The following is a 19793-nucleotide window of genomic DNA, read 5'->3' on the forward strand; positions in this document are numbered from 1 at the left end:
CCACATCTAATTTTCCACAACTCATGTTTTTGCCATCTGATCATTTTGAAAAGATTAACATTAGCTTAACAAAGATAACATTAATTTACTCCAGCATAACATATCAGCACATATCTAACAGCAGACTGCAGTCTATTAGCTTTTTATCAGTGATCCATGCAATTTATGAGCTACTAGTTTTTAAACGGTTTATGATACATCAAGATAAGATGAGCAGCATGTTTAAGCAGAAAGCCTGGCATAGACAAAAGAATCTTCAAGACAAATAGAAAGCATTCATAGATAAAAAAAAAAAAAAAAACTGTGAAAATGGCTTGTAGACATGACCTGTCAAACAGTGTCCTGTACAAAATTATTTTAGGCTATAACTTTCTAGCATTTCTTTATGATCTTTATGAACAGGACCTTAGTTATACACTTTCCCTTATACATTGATACATTTTAACCTAAAATATTGCTATTTTGGGTTGAGATTAAATAAAAAAGACAAAAATATTTGCTCATGGGATGCACTATTGTGGCATAACGTTAATATTTGTCGTGGTTAACCCGTGTTGTTAGGAATAGCAATCCTGATCATATTAAGAAAGAATAAAGTTGTATAAAAAGTACAGCATGGATGTACAGCAGTTTTGTCATGTCTATTATTATATGTGTATATAGAACAAAGGGAGATGGCCATAATGAGGTCAGATATGCTTCAGCATATTTACAGTAAAGAGGATGAATACTCTTTTTGTTTTATCGGGAAGGTTTAGAAGATGTGACAAACAAGAATGAAATAACACAACTCCCGTAAACATGTAAATATATAAGGCTTAAGTTCAATTAAAATATAAAATGACATAAAATTGCAACTATTCTAAACTGTAATATGTGTTTATTTATTTTTTATAATACAATATTTATTTTTCTTAATACAAACAGATCAAATAAATAAAGCCAAACTTGTGTTTAAATAATAATAATAATAAAGTTATGTGCCACAAATATACCAAAACAACCCCAACCTACTTTACAGTACCCCTGAACGATCAGACACAGGTCAGGAGGCTTTAAATTACAATTATTATTTATCAATTCACGACTATTTATGAATACACTATGAGAGCGATGTCTTACTGTAGTCAATCCGAAGTTCCTGGAGCAGTAGAATACGTCATTAACTAGTGATCTCAGTGTATAATTTCTCCACGGACCGTCTGAAAACTGGAATAAACACTGGACGTGAACAGACGCACTAGTGTGACGTGAATGCAGCGCGCAAGGCATCACAAGCAGCTCCCAGCAAACACGTTGTAAAACTGTTTTGCCCTGTCTCAAATGGCACCCTCCGATCTTGTGGTCTTCCTCTGAGTGCAGACTTTGATGACCTAAGAGAGTGCAGACCGATGGGGCACTAGTCAGCAAGTCCATGAGGGAGCATGATTGGTAAAATTGTGCATCTGGGTCAGACTTCAATCAGATGACGCATTTTTTACATAATGGTTTTTATTTACATGCAGTTTTACAAGTTATAATTAAAAAAAAAAAAAGTCATGGCATTGATAGATAGGGTAAAGGAAAACACTTTAACTATTGAATATTTGTTTTTATTAAATAATTTCAAGCAACACACTGACAATAAAGCATTAGATAATAAAGAACCTCTGAAAAACAAAGTGCACATATGACTACAGCAACAAAACCCCATTGTTTTATATCTTTAGAGAACAAATCAACATTATTCAGACACATGGATGGTTACAGCTTAGATAGGGTGACCATATTCTGGTTTTCCAAAAAGAGGACACCTTTTTTTTTTTTTTTTTTTTTCGCTGGGATTGGGGTGGAATAAGAGGGTTTAAAACAGTTACTATAAATGCAAACTTTAATACATTGAAAAAGACGCTCTATTAGCATAACATAAATACATACAAATAAATAAAAAAATCCAACATTCTTTTGAATGTCCATGTACTAAAATAAAATAATTGATGCCATAAGTGTACCTTCATTTACTATTACTCTAATTTTGAATGTCCATGGAAAATGAAGCAATGTGATAATTTTACCTGGTCGCAAAAAGTAGTCCGTTAATTTACCTGATGAACTTTCACCTTTTGCTGACCCTTGATGCTTCGCAGAGCTAATGTGTGCTTCTAAATCACTTGCACTTTTATTAGCAACTGACACATAAGTGCCAGCTTTACATGCCATATATTCTGCTTCCCACGGATCTCAACCTGGACGAAAGCATGGGAATTTTCTGTGCAAATCTTCTGTAAATTTGCACTTTCGTTTGGGCATTGTTTCCACTCAGCTGTCATTTGCTGCTACTGTCAAGCAACTGTTTTTTTAAGGTCCGAAAAAGAGGACATGTCCGGGAAAAAGAGGACGTATGGTCACCCTAGCTTAGAACACAGTAAATGTATAGAAAGAACATACCACCATATATTCTTAAAAATAGTTATAAAATACACACAGCCACACTTCTGCAGGTATGAATAGCACTGTTAGAACGAATGTGGCTATATCAATAAATATAAGCAATCTTACAAGCTACAGCCATGTACATTAAATTATTCTTTCCTGTCTTGATATTTTAGAGACTCACAATAATTCTAAAATCCTCTTTGAAACAACAATAACAATAAACTGAATAGGAGTAATTGTATATCTCTGGAAAAATAAATAAAGTTCTAAACAAGTTCTACACATCAGACTTAAAAGTGCTTCTATATACCCACGATAAGCAAGTAATCCGCCGTTGACAATCAGGAAAAAGCGATTATTAAAATACATTTTTTATCCGCAATTGAACATCTCCTTGTCCGCCATGTTTTTTCCTCCAGCTCAGAAACTGGAGTCCTGTCACTACTCAATCCATACCGGAAACACGATTTGTAGTGCGCATGTGCGAAAATGTGTCTAATTCCTGTCTGAAGTATGTCTAAACAATTTACGGCAATTGTTGACAGTTGTTGTTTGACACTACCCAATCAGTACCGGAAATGGTTCTTTACTAGTGATTCTCTTGATGTAAATACACTTTTTTGGTAAAATATTTCAAGGTTAATATGTGGCACAAATTAAATTGATAAAATAAAATTAAATAAATGGAAAAATTAAATTAAATTAAACAATAGGTTACATTTGTTAGATCCTATTTGGGAAATATGGATGTGGATATAAGTGTGTGTGTGTGTGTGTGTGTGTGTGTTTCTTTACATTTAATATTTAATTTTCTAAAGATATGTTCTACTTAACTGTTCTACTTATTTCAGCATACTTTAACAAATGTCTGCATTTTAGAAACACACAGGATAAAGTTATTTATTCATTCAATTTATTTATTCATAAATTAATTCATTCCTTCCATCATTCATTCCCTCCCTCCCTCCTTCACTCACTCACTCACTCACTCATCTACTGCAATTGAGGAACATGGCATTGACCTTCAGGCCTTGTACAGCAACACAGTATGACAAAAATGTTTCCATGTCCTCTTGACACTGAAATATAAACAAAATCCTTTGCATTAGAGAATTCACCCCCCAGGACCTTCCTGAGAGCATTTTGTTGTTCATCTGCAGAAAAGCAGGCTCTCTCACATCCCCATGGAATAAGTCTCTGTGATTGTGTACCCAGTACCACGCTGTATGAATGTCTCTCACAATGGCTGGCTGTTGCACCTGGTGAAGTAAAGTAAATATATATATATATAATGGCACAAACTAATTACACTATTTATCCAGCATGCATGCAACTGCTTGATATATGACCACTAAAATCATTTACCTTATCAGTGTCCTCTTCAACCACAACTCTTCTGCTGGGCGACAGTTTTGTGGTGGTGGATTTTGACACCCTAAAGACAGGCTCAAGGGTTCCCTGAAGGAGTTGGGATGCTTCTTCTGTCCAGTATGCAAATCTCTGTCCATGCCTTTGGAAAATATGTAAATGTATATGCACTCTATTTGGATAACACCTTTCTAGTATCACTTTGCCAACAGTGACTTAATACAGCCAAGATACTGAAATTTTATCTGTAGAGTCTGTCATACCCTTCTAGGCAAAACCTCTCCATCAGCTGAATGCACCACCACTGGCGAATCAATGGCACCTCCTCCTAAAAACACACACACAAAAATAAAAATAACAAAATTGACGTATCCCAGTAGTTTGATGGCATACTTGTGTGAAAATCCAGCTTACCTCTGTGAATGTTGATGGACATGACGTACAGGTGCTGAGAGCATACTGTGAAATACAGATAACACTGTAAGACTTTGATTTTATTATCTAACAGCTTTGACAAATTAAACATTCTTACCATCAGCATGTAGACACCACAGGAATTCCCTGTACACTGTTGAGGAAAAAACTGGAAAAGGAAAAGTGCATCCACAGTTAGTTTTAAAAACAACTGCTAGCTTGTTTAAACATGTATACATACATACATAAATTAGCTTTACACAATTCCATCATTTAAAACATACCCCAAGGTCTCTTCCTGTTTTTTCAGTCAAGGATCCTGGGTCAATGAAGGTTGCAATGTGGCTGGTATTCCAAAGAAAACACAAAATACATAATGTGTAATTAAATGATCAGTTCTGTAGCCTGAGAACGAGGCTCTTATACGAACTTGAAGCCTGAGAACGAGGCTCTTATACGAACTTGAAGCCTGAGAATGAGGCTCCTTTTGGAAATTGTAACCAAATAACATGCCTGGATCAAAATCAGTAAATTAATTATCTTTAGTCTCAACATAAATATGGTTCTGTAAGTCTCATCTCCAAAACCATCAGGGCGAAAAGAATCAAGAAAAAGTATCTCCCTCTTAGCTACCAACATAACCTGCAATGGGTATTTTGTTAATATCCACAAAAATAGAACTCACTAACCCTACCTGTTGAATTTGAAAATATTACAGCTAGAAAGATTATAAAAAGAAACTCAACACAGAGCAGATAGTGTTCCTCTTCATCCGGCTGCCTGCTCCAAGCTGGAAATAGTATGACATCCTTGGACCTCACATTTTCCTAATAATATTGGGACAAATTAATATGCATGCACAAAAAACATATACTTCTGTGCCTGTTCCCAATAGAGTTCTTTCTCGGTTGATGAGTATATGATAGCAAAAAAAAAAAAAAAAAAAACAACTTACAGGCAAACAATGCACTGGGTCCACATTTTTGTCTTTCCAGGTGCCAACAACATAGAGGTCCACAATGTGAACATTCTTTCCCTTATGGAAAGAACATTATAAGTTATTAAACATGCATGCATCAAAAAAAAAAAAATTATAAATATAATAAGTAAGCATGTTAAGACACAACCTGCTTTGCAGTGTTTATTCCATACACCACAGAAGGAAGGTGGAGATCCCAGTCATTATGGTTGTCATTCACATACTTCCTGAGAGTACGCTTGATATTCTGATTGGTTCTTTCATCCTGTACATATCAATGCATTTATAAAGTTGATGAATAACCACAAGACAACAATAGATCTTACAGGACAGATATCCAAAGAGTACCTGTCCGTTGGTCTGGGGATGGTAAGCACTGGAGACAGCATGTTTGATTTTCAGCGTACTGAAAATGCTGTTGTTGTTGTTGTCATCAGTTAAATTTGGAAGACTGGAGTAATTGTAGACAACAACATACAGTATATGTTGAGACTAGAGTAGGGGGAAAAAACATAATTAAACCTTTACAAAGCTTCACCTTGTTGACAAACTCCTTCCCTTGGCCTGTAATGATTTTCCTAACCATGCCGAACAAGTACAACTTTGTGGTTATTATTGCAGACAACTCAGCTGCTGTCTTAGATTGCATGGGTTCTGCAATCACCCACTTGGTGTACAGGTCTGTCATGGTAAGGACATACTTATTGTTGCGTGCTGTTTCTGGCAGTGGTCCAATCAAATCCAAACCAAGCACCTCCCAAGATTCTTTTACCTGCATGTCACAAAATTAGCATCAGCCAAATGCTGGTAAAACTGTACACAAGCTTGAGACTAGCTTGTTAGTCTCATCAGTATGCTAAATCATTGTAAGCAGTACCTTAATGGAATGCAAGACTGGCACAACAGTCTTGATGGGGTCATTCAACTGGCAGGGGTGACAAGATCTGACCTAAAAATCAAAACACATTTTTTTAATAATATGTCTAGAAAAATAGCCAGTTGATACAAGTTGGTGATGACAATAAATATAACTTCTAAATCAAGGAGGTATCTAACAATCAGAGGTGGCAAAAATAGACACATACTTAAGTATAGATACTTGTAAAGAGAAAAACTGGAAAAAGTAGAAGTAAAAGTAAATTACCACCTCTGTATTACATTACCCATTCCTTCACATCCTGGATAATTGTAGGCCAATATTAGCCAGCAATAACCCTGTTTTGAGTGCCTCTGACGCCACTGTGATTGCCAGTCCCAGGGTTATTGTGGCACTCCGTAAGAACAAACCTCTTCTGTTCCTCTGACAGGACAACTAGCCGCATGTACTGCCTACTGGGGCCGTCTGTCATTCTGTCGTCTGTTTTAAGAGGAAAAAAGAAAAAGTCGGAAAAGGTTGCAGTAAAAAGAAAAAGATCATATTACTATCTGATATCTGACAGATTAAACTACATTATAGTCACTTGTATATTAATACCCAGATACAGGAGCTGAACAAGTTAAGTTAACATAGCTTGATATTTTAAACAAAATTTGTGAATTAAGCACATGACCCTGGTTGTCCCAGACAGTCAGTTCTCTTTTTTCATTATAAAATCTCTCGGTACTTATAGTTACCTTTGATGGTAAAATTTGTAGACGCCTGTTTCACCTTCCGACGCTCTGTGGGATTGTCAGGAATTTCTCCTTTTAAGAGAAATTCTTGAATTTGTCATAAAACACAAAAGAATCCATATTTATATCTGTCACTCTCCAACATGTCTCTATAAATCGAGCACACGCGCAGTACAAATCGTGACAGTCAAGTCATCCCTGTAGAGCAGACTGTCGCAAAAACGTTGGCGATGACAGGAAGTGACAGCAAACTTGAGTTTTCACAGTTTTCGAGTAGCGACAAGTCCTTCTGATTGGTCTGTGAGCCCGGAGCAGTGCGGGCTTCAACGAAGACCCCATCGAGGGCGCAAAGGGGGCACTCACGAGAACCCTCGCAAGCGCTAAAATCACAAATGGGACACACTACGGACTTGTAGACTTCACAAGCACGCGCAACTGAAGGCCACGAGACCACAAGTCCACATGAAGTGCGCCATTTGGGACAGGGCCTTTGTTTTTTTTCCCCCACATTGTGAAAAGGTCGTGATAATGTTTTTATCCGATGTATTTAATACGATAGATGTAGGGGGTTTTTCCATTTTATAAATACATATTTTCACAGCATTGCAAAAAAACATTTCAGAAAAGCGAGTAGGACACTTCGAATGCAGCCTTCGAATGCAACCTTCTTTCACGGGAATTCGGAGGATGCATGAGGTGTATCTTCGTGGGCACTCATAACCCACAATTCAAGGCTTCAACAGAAAAGTCTAAAAAAAATAACGCCAATTTGCCCGTAAATATGATGTTTAAACGCATGTAATGTTAATTCCCAAGTTGAAGTACCTCAGTAGATGGGTGCAGAGTATATAATATGTATAATTATATTCATATATAATTAAAATAAAGTATTAGACTAAAAGTACACCTGTAAAATCTATTTTCTTTTCTCTTTACATCATTATAACTCTCCTAAAATGTTCCTCAGACATTCCCTTCCAAAGGGAATTTGTTACCTTCTCACTCGAAGCGCTCGTGCTTGTTAAAGAGTGGTGTGCTGTCATAGCAACCATGTTACGTTCCGTTCGTCCTGCGAAGGCCGTCTCGTTTAAACCAGACTTGTTTAAAGGAGGACGCTTGGTATACTGCAGCCTTCAAAGGATGCATCCTACCTAGCACGCAGCCTTCGAAACGAGACACAGCCTTTATCATCACGTCCACAAATCTCCTTGTGATGTTTAGGTATGGCGTCCCTTTAGGCTCAAAAATATGACATTGCATCACGCACTCAACTCACTGAACGTCTGTATGGAAGGCCAAGTGTTACTTATTTCTTTAGGCATAAGGTGTACAGACGTTACACAAAAAGATGAATTTTGGCCCTATCCCAATACCCCCACTTGCGGTTTTGGTCTTGCCTACTTACCCACATATTTCCGGTGTTTGGCCACTAGCGTGCAAGTAGACGTGAAGACTGCGAGTGTGTGGATGACTTTTGATTGCAGGTTGTGACACTCGTTGACTTAAAGATGTTGGCGCTGGTTGTGAAAACTGTTTTTGTCTTTTTATTCAGCTGAGGACTGATTGTTTTTGGTAGAAGTGACTGTTATAGCCTACTTAAAATAATAAATAACTGACAATTTTTACCTATACACTAGCTACTGGTTGTTGGAAGTGTATTGTTCTGTAGAAAATATGTAAGTAAACGTTTGTATAATGTTTTTACTGTGTGAAAATAATTATAAAAATTAATTATTTTTACTCATTTTGATTTTCAATACTTTGCACATTAAAAAATGTTTAACTGTAAAATTGCACCGTCCATAACTGCTGTAAAATATGAAATATAAGCAATTTATTTCTACTTTGTTTCTCAATACACTGCATAAAACTTAATTTAAAAAAAATTAAAACTTTATTCTATAAACCTGTGTGATTCATTAATAGCTACTAATTCAAACCATTTAAATATGCTTTGGCTTGTCATTTATACTGTATAAGATGTTCAAAGTCTGCTTTACATAACTTATCAGAATGTGGTTACATACAACAAATAAAAAGCATTCAAATGTATATTTTAAAAACTGTCATATTTTTATAATAGGTTTTATTAAAAAAAGTAAAACATTTAGAAATATGGATAGTATTGGGACCTTAATTATCCCATAGAAAGACCAAGAATACTAATAAATGTGTACCACCTACATATTTAGAAATGTTTTACTGTTTTCCAACTGTAGGGTCCATTCTGAAAAAAAAAAAAAAGATTTTTTTGTCACGAATCCTGCCTCTGTAGTTCCTCCCACTCACCACCTGAGGGCTCCATCACCAGAGTATTGACTTTTACACCCTGAACCCATTTCCCATAATCCCTGTACCTGGCACTGATTACCTGCTCACCTGTTCCTCATCTACACAGCTATTTAAGTCTCACTCTCACTCACTACCATTGCAAGTCTTGTTTTGCTCTGGCTAACATTTCTGAGTGTTCTCTGAGTTTATTGTATTTCCTGTGTATGATCCTAGACTGTTTACCCTGTTTTGACCCGTTGCTGCCTGCCTACTATTACCTGGATATAACCTGTGATTGTCTGCCACCTGCCCTGACCTCTTGCCTGTTTATTGACTACCTCTCTGGATTACCTTGGATATTACTGTTGCTGGTGATTGACCCCTGCCTATCTGTATTACTATGTTTATTGTTATTAAAGTTGCACATGGATCTCAACTCTGACTCATCATTACAGAAGACTTCGCCACCAACCGATACAGCGGCTTTCTTGCAACTCACCACCGAGCTCTCAGCGCAAGCGAATGTACTGGCCGTACACCATCAACAGCTTGATCGGCTGTCATCGCTAACAGAAGAGCTTGATAAGACTTTGCAAAGCCTCAGTTTACCAACACCAAACCCGTCAGCTTCATCTAATCCAGTGACTCACCAGGTCTCACCTAGCACATTCGCCTCAAACCCACGCCTCGCCTTTCCTGAGAAATTCAGTGGGTCACCAGCTAAATGTAAGGGATTTCTGCTCCAATGTTTCCTGTTTGTTAACCAGTAACCCGCACTATACCCCACTGATGAGATTTGCTTTTCCTTTGTTTGTTCACTGCTCACCATTAAGGCTTTGGACTGGATTATAGCGATGTGGAACGGTGACCGAACAACATTCCCTTCGTTCAGTTGCTTCCAATGATTTCGTGCTGTGTTTGAACATCCAGTGGGAGGCAAAGATGCCGGAGATCAGCTGCTGTCTCTTCATCAGGGTAATGCTCAGAATACGCTCAACTTCTGTACTCTCGCTGCTCAAACCATGTGGGTGGAGGACACTTTAAAGCTGCTTTTTCAGAAGGGACTGAACTGTATAGTTGAATTGACTATACGTATTGATGATCTCCAAGCATGTAAACACAACACTCCTGTAATACATAATACTGCTGCATTCAACCCGAGTAAATCTTAACCCATGCATATTGGACACACCCACCTTACTTCTATGGAGAGAGATCATCGTGTTCAACAGCAACTGTGTCTGCACTGTGGTCAAGCTGGACATCAATGGATTTCTTTCCCAGTTCGAACTTTTCGAAGTCGCTCCACTATGGTGAGTGCCTGTAGTTTATTAAACCCCTCTAATTCAAGTGCCTGTGATTAACCTTTTCGGGGAGATCCGTCTCTACCACAGCCATGCTGGACTCTGGGGCAGCGGGAAACTTTGACTAGGATTTCACCAGGGCTCATATGCCACTTAAACTCTGTGACTCTCTTTTGGCAGTGGCAGCGTTAGATGGACGCCCGCTTGGTGACGGTCATGTGCATCACAGTATCAAAGATATCACTCTGCAAGTTGGAGTGCTGCATACTGAATCTATTCGCCTATATCACCTCATTACTTTTAGGTCTACCTTGGCTGCAAAAACACAACCCTCAAATCTCATGGAGCGATCAGCAAATTACCCAGTGGTCCAGTACCTGTATCTCCACCTGCCTAAAGCCCATTCCTTCCAGGACTATTAGAGCCGCTGCTGTGTGAGTTGAACCCACTTCAGTTCCTAATCTACCTTCTGAGTATTCCGACTTAGTTGAAGCCTTCAGCAAAGCCAAAGCCTTGCAACTACCTCATCACTCCAGTGAGTGTGCCATAGAACTACTACCTGGTTCCTCACCTCCACGAGGCAGAATCTTCCCCTTGTCTAAACCCGAGTCCGAGGCCATGAAGTCATACATTGAGGAATTAGCCAAGGGATTTATCAGACCCTCAACTTCACCTGCATCAGCCAGATTCTTCGTGAGTAAAAAAGGAGGGCTTTGCCCATGCATTGATTATTGTGGTCTCAATGAAATCACTGTAAAGTTTCGTTACCCCCTGCCATTGGTTCCAGCTGCCCTTGAACAACTCCGCACTGCCAAGTATTTCACCATACTCTATCTTCGCAGTGCTTACAATCTCATCTGCATTCGTGAGGGTGACGTGTGGAAGACAGCTTTCTCAACCAGCACAGGCCACTATGAATAACGGGTCATGCCTTTTGGATTAGCCAACAGTCCTTCAACGTTCCAGGCATTCATCAATGTCTTCTGTGATCTACTGAATCAAGGGGTAATCGTATACATAGACATCCTCATCTACTCTAACTCTTATGAGGAGCATGTCAAACACGTCCAGGCTGTTCTACAATGCCTCATCACCGATTAACTGTACACCAAGGCTGAGAAATGAGTTCCATCAGACCTCAGTGTCATTTCTTGGATATGTCATCAGCCCAGAGGGCGTAGTAATGGATGATAACAAGGTGAGCAGTTTTGAAATGACCACAACCAACCACGTTAAAAGAATTGCAGCGTTTTGTGGGTTTTGCCAATTTCTACAGGCGCTTCATAAGAGTTTTCAGTACTGTGGCCACGCCTATGACATCTATGCTTAAGAAAAGCTTACGGCTCTTGTGGTCTCCAGCTGCTCTCCAATCCTTCAGAGATCTCCAAGCTTGTTTCACCACTTCTCCCATTCTTCACCATCCAGATCCTGATCGCCCATTCATTGTCAAAGTAGATGCATCTAACACTGGTATCAGAGCCATCCTCTCTCAGCGGTACGGTATACCTCAAACTCTTCCCCTGTGCCTTTTACTCATGCGAACTCTGCTTCGCTGAACAGAACTATGATGTTGGGATCCGACAACTACTAGCCATGAAAGCAGCACTCAATGAGTGGCGTCATTGGTTGGAGGGAGCCAAACACCCTTTTAACGGATCATCGGAACCTAGTACTTACGCACAGCCAAGAGACTCAATCCAAGACAAGCAAGATGGGCGTTGTTCTTTACTCGCTTCAACTTCAGTCACATATCTTCCAGGCTCTAAGAACGTCAAGGCCGACGCCCTCTCTCGCCAGTTTGAATACTCACTTCAAACTCCTACTGAAGAACCCATCTTACCACCCACACTGATCATCGCTCCGGTACAATGGAACATCATGACCGCGATAACTAATGCTCATTCCAACAATCCACCGCCTCCCGACTGTCCACCTGACAAAACCTATGTTCCACTCTTACTTCGTGAGAAGGTTATCCAGATGGTCCACTCTTTGCTCTGCTCTGGTCATCTGGGTATCACTGCCACTCCAGTTGGTATGCAACCGGTTCTGGTGGTTCACATTGCATGCAGACACCATCCATGAGGTCCAGAACTGCTCCATATGCAACATCAAGTCATCTAGACAACTCCCAGCTGGGTTATTGCAGCCCCTACCCATACCTCAACGTCCTTGGTCTCATATCACCATAGACTTCGCCAAGGATCTTCCTCCCTCTCAGGGCCACACTACCATCCTCACGGTAGTAGATCGCTTCTCCAAGGCTTGCCGCTTAATTCCGCTACCCAAGTTACCTACTGCCTTGAAACCACTGGGCATCTATGTAATTATGTATTCAGATTTTATGGCCTACCTGAAGACCATTTCAGACTGAGGGCCTTAGTTCACCTTCCACCTATGGACAGCTTTCTTTCGACAACTCAACATTAATGTCAGCCTAAACTCTGGATACCATCCACAATCCAATGGCCAGACTGAACGCATGAATCAAGAGTTGACCCGCTTCCTCGGAACCAATCTGACTGGAGCCGCATCTACTCTGGGCTGAATATGCCCAGAATTGCCTCTGTAAACCATCAACTGGCATGACTCCCAGTGTGTTCTTGGGTTTCAGCCTTCCCATTTCCTTGGTAAGGGGAGCCCACAGACCTTCCTGCATTCAACGACTGGTTCCTCCGAAGCGTGGCCACCTGGGATCAAGCTCATGTCCATCTTCAACGGGCTGTCAGGAGACAAGAGGAACAAGCCAATCATCATCGTCCTCCCAATTCTGAATACAACCTCAGTCAATGGGTCTGGCTTACCACCCGTGACCCCAAACTTCATCTACCCTGCAAAAAACTCAGTCCCAGGTACGTTGGTCCTTTCAAAGTGCTTAGACAAATAACTCCTGTTTCATACTGCCTTGCCTCCCACTTACCGCATCTCTCCTGCTTTCCATGTCTCATTGCTCAAGCCCACTGTTTGTCCAAAAGGGGAGGAGGAGGTTGGGGACCAGGGCCCCCCACCCATCATCGTGAATGGCAAGGAGGCGTATCAGGTATGAGATCTCTTGGATTCCAGGTGCCGGGGCAGGACACTGCAATACCTCGTCGACTGGGAGGGGTATAGTGCGGAGGAACGGTCCTGGGTTAGTTCTGAAGATATTCTCGACCCCACTTTCCTTGCAGAGTTTCATAGGACTCACCCGCTTAGACCGGCCCCTCAACTCCGTGGAAGATGTTGCCAGCCTTCTCGCTTCAGGAGCTGCTCACAGGGAGGAGCTCTTTCACAAATCCTGCCTCTGTAGTTCCTCCCACTCACCACCTGAGGGCTCCGTCACCTGAATATTGACTTTTACACCCTGAACTCCATTTCCCATAATCCCTGTACTTGGCACTGATTACCTGCTCACCTGTTCTTCATCTACTCAGCTATTTAAGTCTCAATCTCTATCATTGCGAAGTCTTGTTTTGCCCTGGCTGACATTTGAGTGTTCTCTGAGTTTATTGTGTTTCCTGTGTATGATCCTAGACTGTTTACCCTGTTTTGACCCATTGCTGCCTGCTTACTATTACTGCCTTGTTTACCTGGATATAACCTGTGATTGTCTGCCGCCTGCCCTCTTGCCTGTTTAGTGACTACCTCTCTGGATTACCTTGGATATTACTGTTGCTGGTGATTGACCCCTGCCTATCTGTATTACATTTATTGTTAAAGCTGCACATGGATCTCAACTCCGTTGACTCATTACAAATGTAATGTGAGGAGACTCTGAATCTTGAGGACTGAAAGGGAACAAATTTATATAAAGATGTCCCGATACTATTTTTTTGGGAGTATGAGTACCGATACTTTTCAGTACTCGCCAATACGATTTTTTTTTTTTTTTTTTTTTTTTTTTACAGTAAAAAAAACTTTAAAATAACCGTAAAAACCAAGAGAGATGAACTGTTAACTTTATTGGTTTCAGCTATTGTAACTCAGAAGATATAAAGGCTGTCTAAGAATTATTTTGCATATTTAAGGGGAACATTCTTTTTTTCATGACAAGAAGCATATCTGTATGATAACATGTATGGCCATATGCAATCCATTTTTTTATATATTTTACTTTATTTCACAAGTTCCATATTTAACAGTTTAATTCAATATTATCATTAAAGGGTGTCTAAACAAATTAATTCAAACTTTCATTAAATGAAAATAGAACAATGCAATGGTATGTTGAAAATTACTGAATTATTTTATATGAATACTTTATTTTTTACAGAATACAAAAAACAACTGTCAAAGAGCTGAACAGAGCATCACAGATGTGAGGTATTGCTTAATATAATACAATTATTTATCATTACAGTAACTAATACATAACTATAGAGTAGTGATATTGCTGTCATTTTTGTCTATTTAAATGGAACTCTTATTTGGCCGATTTACCCAACAATGCCACTTCATGATCTCATGACTCACAGCTGAGGAAGCACAGATCGCTGGTGACTCTGATTGAATTTAACTGCTTAAGGCAGTGATTTAATCAACTAACTGCATGTGCACATATATTTATTTCATTAAATTGTAGCCTTTGCTGTTTAATAATACCACTATTACATATTGTGGATTTGATTTGTGCACTGTAAGATTACGCAATGACATTCGTACATTGGATTGTATGGGGTTTTGGTATCAGAGCCTTTTTATGAGTACGGGTATGTGAGCCCAGTATCGAACCAGATTCTGATATCCGTATCGGGACATCCCTAAATTTATATGTATCTACCAATTTGTTTGAGGCCTGAAATCATAATTCTTGAAATATCATTCAAGACTTCTTGGCCTGAAAGAAATATTTCAGAGAGCTGAAAAAGGTATGAAAACGTACATAAACTATTTTGTAGACTTTAGTTTTAGGTTCCAAACAACACATTATGTACAAAATTGATGCAGCAACACTATTCTTTAATTGTGTTTGATTTCACAAGAACTAGAGTTAGCATTAATAGGATAGATCAATATTTTGCCTTCTTGTATTTTAACAATTTGAAACACAGGTTATGAAAAAAAATAAAAATCTCACATCATCTAGTATGAACTGATAGTTCTTGCAAATTTTTTAACACCTTGTTTGTTTCAAGAGTTTTGGATTTTCATTTGAATTTTGTAGTACAAGTACATTTAACCCTCATGCTTTATATAACAATGTTTATTTTTATTTTATAATAATAATAATAATAAAACTTTATTTTCTATAGCACCTTTAAAAGTTGCATCTCAAAGCGCTTTACAAGAGAAAAATAAAAATACACTGAAATATAGAAAGAAAACATGCAATCAGAACAATTTAAAACAAATACAATAATAATCACATAATCACAGAAAAGCAACCCTAAAAAACTGAGTTTTAAGAGAAGATTTAAAAATACTAAAAGGTTCAGCATGTCTAATATCAGAAGGAAGAGAGTTCCACAGTTTTGGAGCAAAAGAAGAGAAGGCCCTGTCACCCATAGAACGTAGACGAGTAGGAGGAACAGTTAAAAAACTAGATTCGAAGGAGTGGAGATCATGCATTGGAGTGTAGGGGATTAAAAGTTCAGACAAGTATTGAGGAGCCAAACCATGCAAAGTCTTGTAGGTAAGCATGAGAATTTTAAAGTCGACACGAAACTTGACAGGGAGCCAGTGCAAGGACTCCAAGATAGGAGTGATGTGATCACTTGTCCTGGTCCTAGTCAAGATTCTAGCAGCAGAGTTTTGCACATACTGCAACTTAAGGTAGATTAGAGACCCCAACAAGTAAAGCATTGCAATAATCAATACGAGAAAATACAAAAGTATTGATCAGTTTTTCAGCCACCAAGAAAGATAACATGGGACACAGTCTTGCAATGTTTCTGAGATGGAAGAATGATGTTTTAACAGTATTCTTGACATGAGGATCAAATGTTAAATTTGCATCAAATATCACCCCCAAATTTTTCAATTGTGTTTGAAACTCCAGAGCAGAGCCATCCATATTTAAGGTTAAAGAACCAGCTTTACGAAGCTGGTGGGGTGAACCAATGAGCATAACCTCAGTCTTGTCACTGTTGAGACAAAGAAAATTTAGAGACATCTAATTTTTTTTTATCTCAGTAATACATTTTCAAATCAATCAAATCAAATCACTTTATTGTCACACAGCCATATACACAAGTGCAATGGTGTGTGAAATTCTTGCAAGAATTCATTCAAATTCATTTTGCAAGAAAGGCGACAGCCACACAATCCCCAGGTTTTGAATGGATTTAAATCTGGGTGTCATCTGCGTAAAAATGATAATTAAGACCAAGAGATCTTAAGAGTTGACCAAGGGGAAACATGTAAATGCTAAAAAGTAAGCGGCCCAATATCGATCCCTGAGGAATACCACATTTAACCAAACCAACTTTGGACCTACATCCACCCAAGGAAACAAACTGCCAACGATCTGAGAGATAAGACTTGAACCAGTTTAATACAGTATCAGTAGCACCAAAAACTGTCTCAAGATGAGTGAGTAAAAGAGAATGATCTACAGTGTAAAAAGCGGCACTGAGATCAAGAAGGATAAGAATTGAAAGACAGCCAGAGTCCGAAGCTATTAACAAGTCATTTGTGACCTTAACTAATGCCGTTTCAGTGCTGTGGAGTTTGCGAAAGCCAGATTGAAGGGGCTCAAAAAGATTGTTGACAGTGAGATGAGTGTATAATTGAGAAGCCACAATGCGTTCTAAAATTTTTGCAAGGAAGGAAAGATTAGAAATGGGATGAAAGTTGTTAAGATTGTCCAAGTCCAAGTAAGTCTTTTTAGGAACAGGGGTTACAGCATCAGTTTTAAATGCTGCTGGCACAACACCAGTGTACAGGGAGTCATTTATTATACTCAAGACAACAGGACACAAGAGGCGAAACATGATTTAAACAAACAAGTTGGAATAGGATCAACTATGGAAGTGGCCGCTTTCATTTGTGATAACTCATTACCAAGAGAAACCAGGTCAAGTGAGGAGAAATTTGAGAAAGAGGTGCCAGAGAAATAAGAAATACTAAGAGGAGAAGCAGATGAGACAGGAGTATAAAGAATGCACTTACGAGCATTGTCAATCTTGGTGCTGAAAAAATCAAGAAATCTATTACAAATGTGAGTTGAATCAGGCACAATAGAGGAACTATTACATTTGAGCACTTTGTTAATGGTATGAAAGAGTTGTCTGGGATTTCTTTGATTATTGACAATTATCTGAGAAAAATAATGGGACCTGGCGGATACAATTTCTGCCTTATATTCATGCAAGTGGTCTTTCCAAGCCTGGTGATGTACGTTCAGGCTAGAGAGACGCCACCTTCGCTCCATTTTGCGACAAGCTGCCTTCATAGAGCGCAGCTCATCATTATACCAGGGAGCGGAACGTACAAAGGAGACAGACCGTGATTTCATAGGAGCAAATGAGTCCAAGTCAGACAAGAGAACAGTATTTAACATAGAAATTTTGTCCTCCAGAGGGTCAGATGGAGAAAAACAACTTAAAGAAGAGTCAATAAAGTTAGTGAAATCAGAGAGATCGATGGATTTCCATTTGTGATAATTTACAGTGCGAGAAGAGGAAATGTTAGTGTGTGGGAGTTCCATATTAAAAAAGATAACCAAATGGTCAGACAGCCCTAAATCAGTGGTGGAAAACTGAGACACAAACGATCCATTTGCAATCACAATGTCTAATTTGTGACCTTTATTATGTGTAGCACAGTCCACAAGCTGGTTCAAATCAAAGCACTCCAGTAAGGACAAAAATCCTTTGTCATTACAGAGTCTTTTATGTCAACATGGATGTTAAAGTCCCCCAGGATAAGAGTTCTCTCAAACTTGGGGCACAACATGGACAGTAGATCTGCAAACTCTGATAAAAATCTACATTTGTCTTAGGAGGCCTGTAGACTGTAGCTACGGCATTAGTGAAGGGTGCAGGGACACTCAGAATGAGACATTCAAAAGAATTAAACTGGGGAATAGCCATGGGACTTATGTTGTATTTTTGATTATGCAGCACAATGATACAACCACAGGGTAGCGTAAGTCCTGGGCAGGGCGACATGAGGGTTGATTCCCGCAGATAACACTCAAAGATAAAAACAGCAGTCCGAAGAATAAAACGTGATTCCGCATTGCAATAGTGTAAGTAACAAGAGGGGACTTCAAAAGATCCAAAATCCCACAACCACTCAAAATAAATCGATAAACATTTAAAAACAATGAAAAACGGGAGAGAGGAGCGGCAGCCAAACGCGTTCCAGCGTTCCCTTTCAACTGGAACAACATTTGAACACTGGACATTTCACAACATTTAATCAATCCTTTTAATCAGCAAATTTTTACAGTCAATACAATGTATAGCATTGGCATTTCACTCAACGGGTATGGATGTTTGTGACATTATGCTAGCAACCCACAAGGTGGCGGTATTGCATTGCTTTTTATTGAAGGACCAGTGAAATGAATATGGAACAGTACGACATCGGAAAACGGCTTTAAAAGAATTTGAACAGATTCATTTCTTTAAAAGAATCTGAGAAACCAGAGTACATTTTCACTGAGATGAGTCTAGAACATTGAATGTTCAAATTAATGCATTGCTTGCTTGTTACAAAGTGAACACAATGACAATAAAACGGTTTCAGGGAACATATTACAAAAAATACAATTTATATTTATGTCTCTCATTTGTATACACTTTGGCAGATAATGCATTTCTGTTCTTTAAATCTTTGGATTTAACATTTATGGGGTAATTTGTATTACCAATATGACAACATATGACATTATTGCAGCTGTCTTTTAGTAAACGAGCATAAATTACTGTATTGTTTCATATATATATATATATATATATATATATATATATATATATATATATATATATATATAATTTATAGTGATATTGTGTAGATGTAGGGGCAATAGTTAAAATACAAAATTTGTCAACTAATGCAAATAAATTTGAGACAGCAAGATGCTTTTTTGAGTAACAAATTAATCTAATGCTTATTCAAAATTATCACTTCAGAAAAGGGTGCATGATTTCCTGCTAAACACATTTGGCATTTTATAACATCTCAAGTATTCTATAATCAAATTCATTTGTGATTGGATCAGTCAATGTGAGCCCACTTTGAAAAAAATTTCAGAACAAATCTATTCCCCCCACTTTAAAAAACTATTTGTTTTGAGGGCCTGGGTAGCTCAGTGGTAAAAGATGCTGGCTACCACCCCTGGAGTTCGCTAGCTCGCTAGTTTGAATCCCAGGGCATGCTGAGTGACTCCAGCCAGGTCTCCTAAGCAACCAAATTGGCCCGGTTGCTAGGGAGGGTAGAGTCACATGGGGTAACCTCCTCGTGGTCATTATAATGTGGTTCGTTCTCGGTGTGGCGCGTGGTGA

At 38.8% G+C, this 19793-nt stretch overlaps 2 protein-coding genes across 2 annotated transcripts in view; both read right to left on the bottom strand.

The window, feature by feature from the left end:
- The window catches only part of suox (sulfite oxidase), a 48002-nt gene extending 46629 nt beyond the window's left edge, over positions 1-1373 (bottom strand). Inside the window, exon 1 of the mRNA XM_051676622.1 lies at positions 1123-1373. The gene's annotated coding sequence lies outside the window, so the exon portion shown is untranslated. The remainder of the gene's footprint in view (positions 1-1122) is intronic.
- Positions 1374-3358: 1985 nt separating this feature from the next.
- LOC127428342 (uncharacterized) lies at positions 3359-6879 on the bottom strand. Its single transcript, XM_051676676.1, has 14 exons — positions 6791-6879; positions 6340-6533; positions 6054-6125; positions 5715-5948; positions 5525-5627; positions 5325-5441; positions 5153-5233; positions 4944-5024; positions 4482-4542; positions 4316-4366; positions 4198-4242; positions 4047-4111; positions 3781-3925; positions 3359-3674 (listed from the first exon to the last, which is right to left on the bottom strand). The coding sequence occupies exons 8-14, from the start codon at positions 5003-5005 to the stop codon at positions 3405-3407; spliced, it is 699 nt and encodes a 232-aa protein (XP_051532636.1). The 5' UTR covers positions 5006-5024; positions 5153-5233; positions 5325-5441; positions 5525-5627; positions 5715-5948; positions 6054-6125; positions 6340-6533; positions 6791-6879; the 3' UTR covers positions 3359-3404.
- Between the last annotated feature and the right edge of the window lie 12914 nt (positions 6880-19793).

The sequence above is a fragment of the Myxocyprinus asiaticus genome, chromosome 37, assembly GCF_019703515.2.
Source record: "Myxocyprinus asiaticus isolate MX2 ecotype Aquarium Trade chromosome 37, UBuf_Myxa_2, whole genome shotgun sequence".
In the NCBI taxonomy this organism is placed as follows: Eukaryota; Metazoa; Chordata; class Actinopteri; order Cypriniformes; family Catostomidae; genus Myxocyprinus; species Myxocyprinus asiaticus.

Excerpts from the sequence above, each read along its gene's own strand:
- LOC127428342 (XM_051676676.1), bottom strand. The coding sequence starts at position 5,005 with ATGTCATACTATTTCCAGCTTGGAGCAGGCAGCCGGATGAAGAGGAAC. Across the intron at positions 4,243-4,315 it reads GTGGTGTCTACATGCTGATG|TATGCTCTCAGCACCTGTAC; the intron begins GTAAGAATGTTT and ends TGTATTTCACAG. Across the intron at positions 3,926-4,046 it reads GAGAGGTTTTGCCTAGAAGG|GCATGGACAGAGATTTGCAT; the intron begins GTATGACAGACT and ends TATTTTCCAAAG.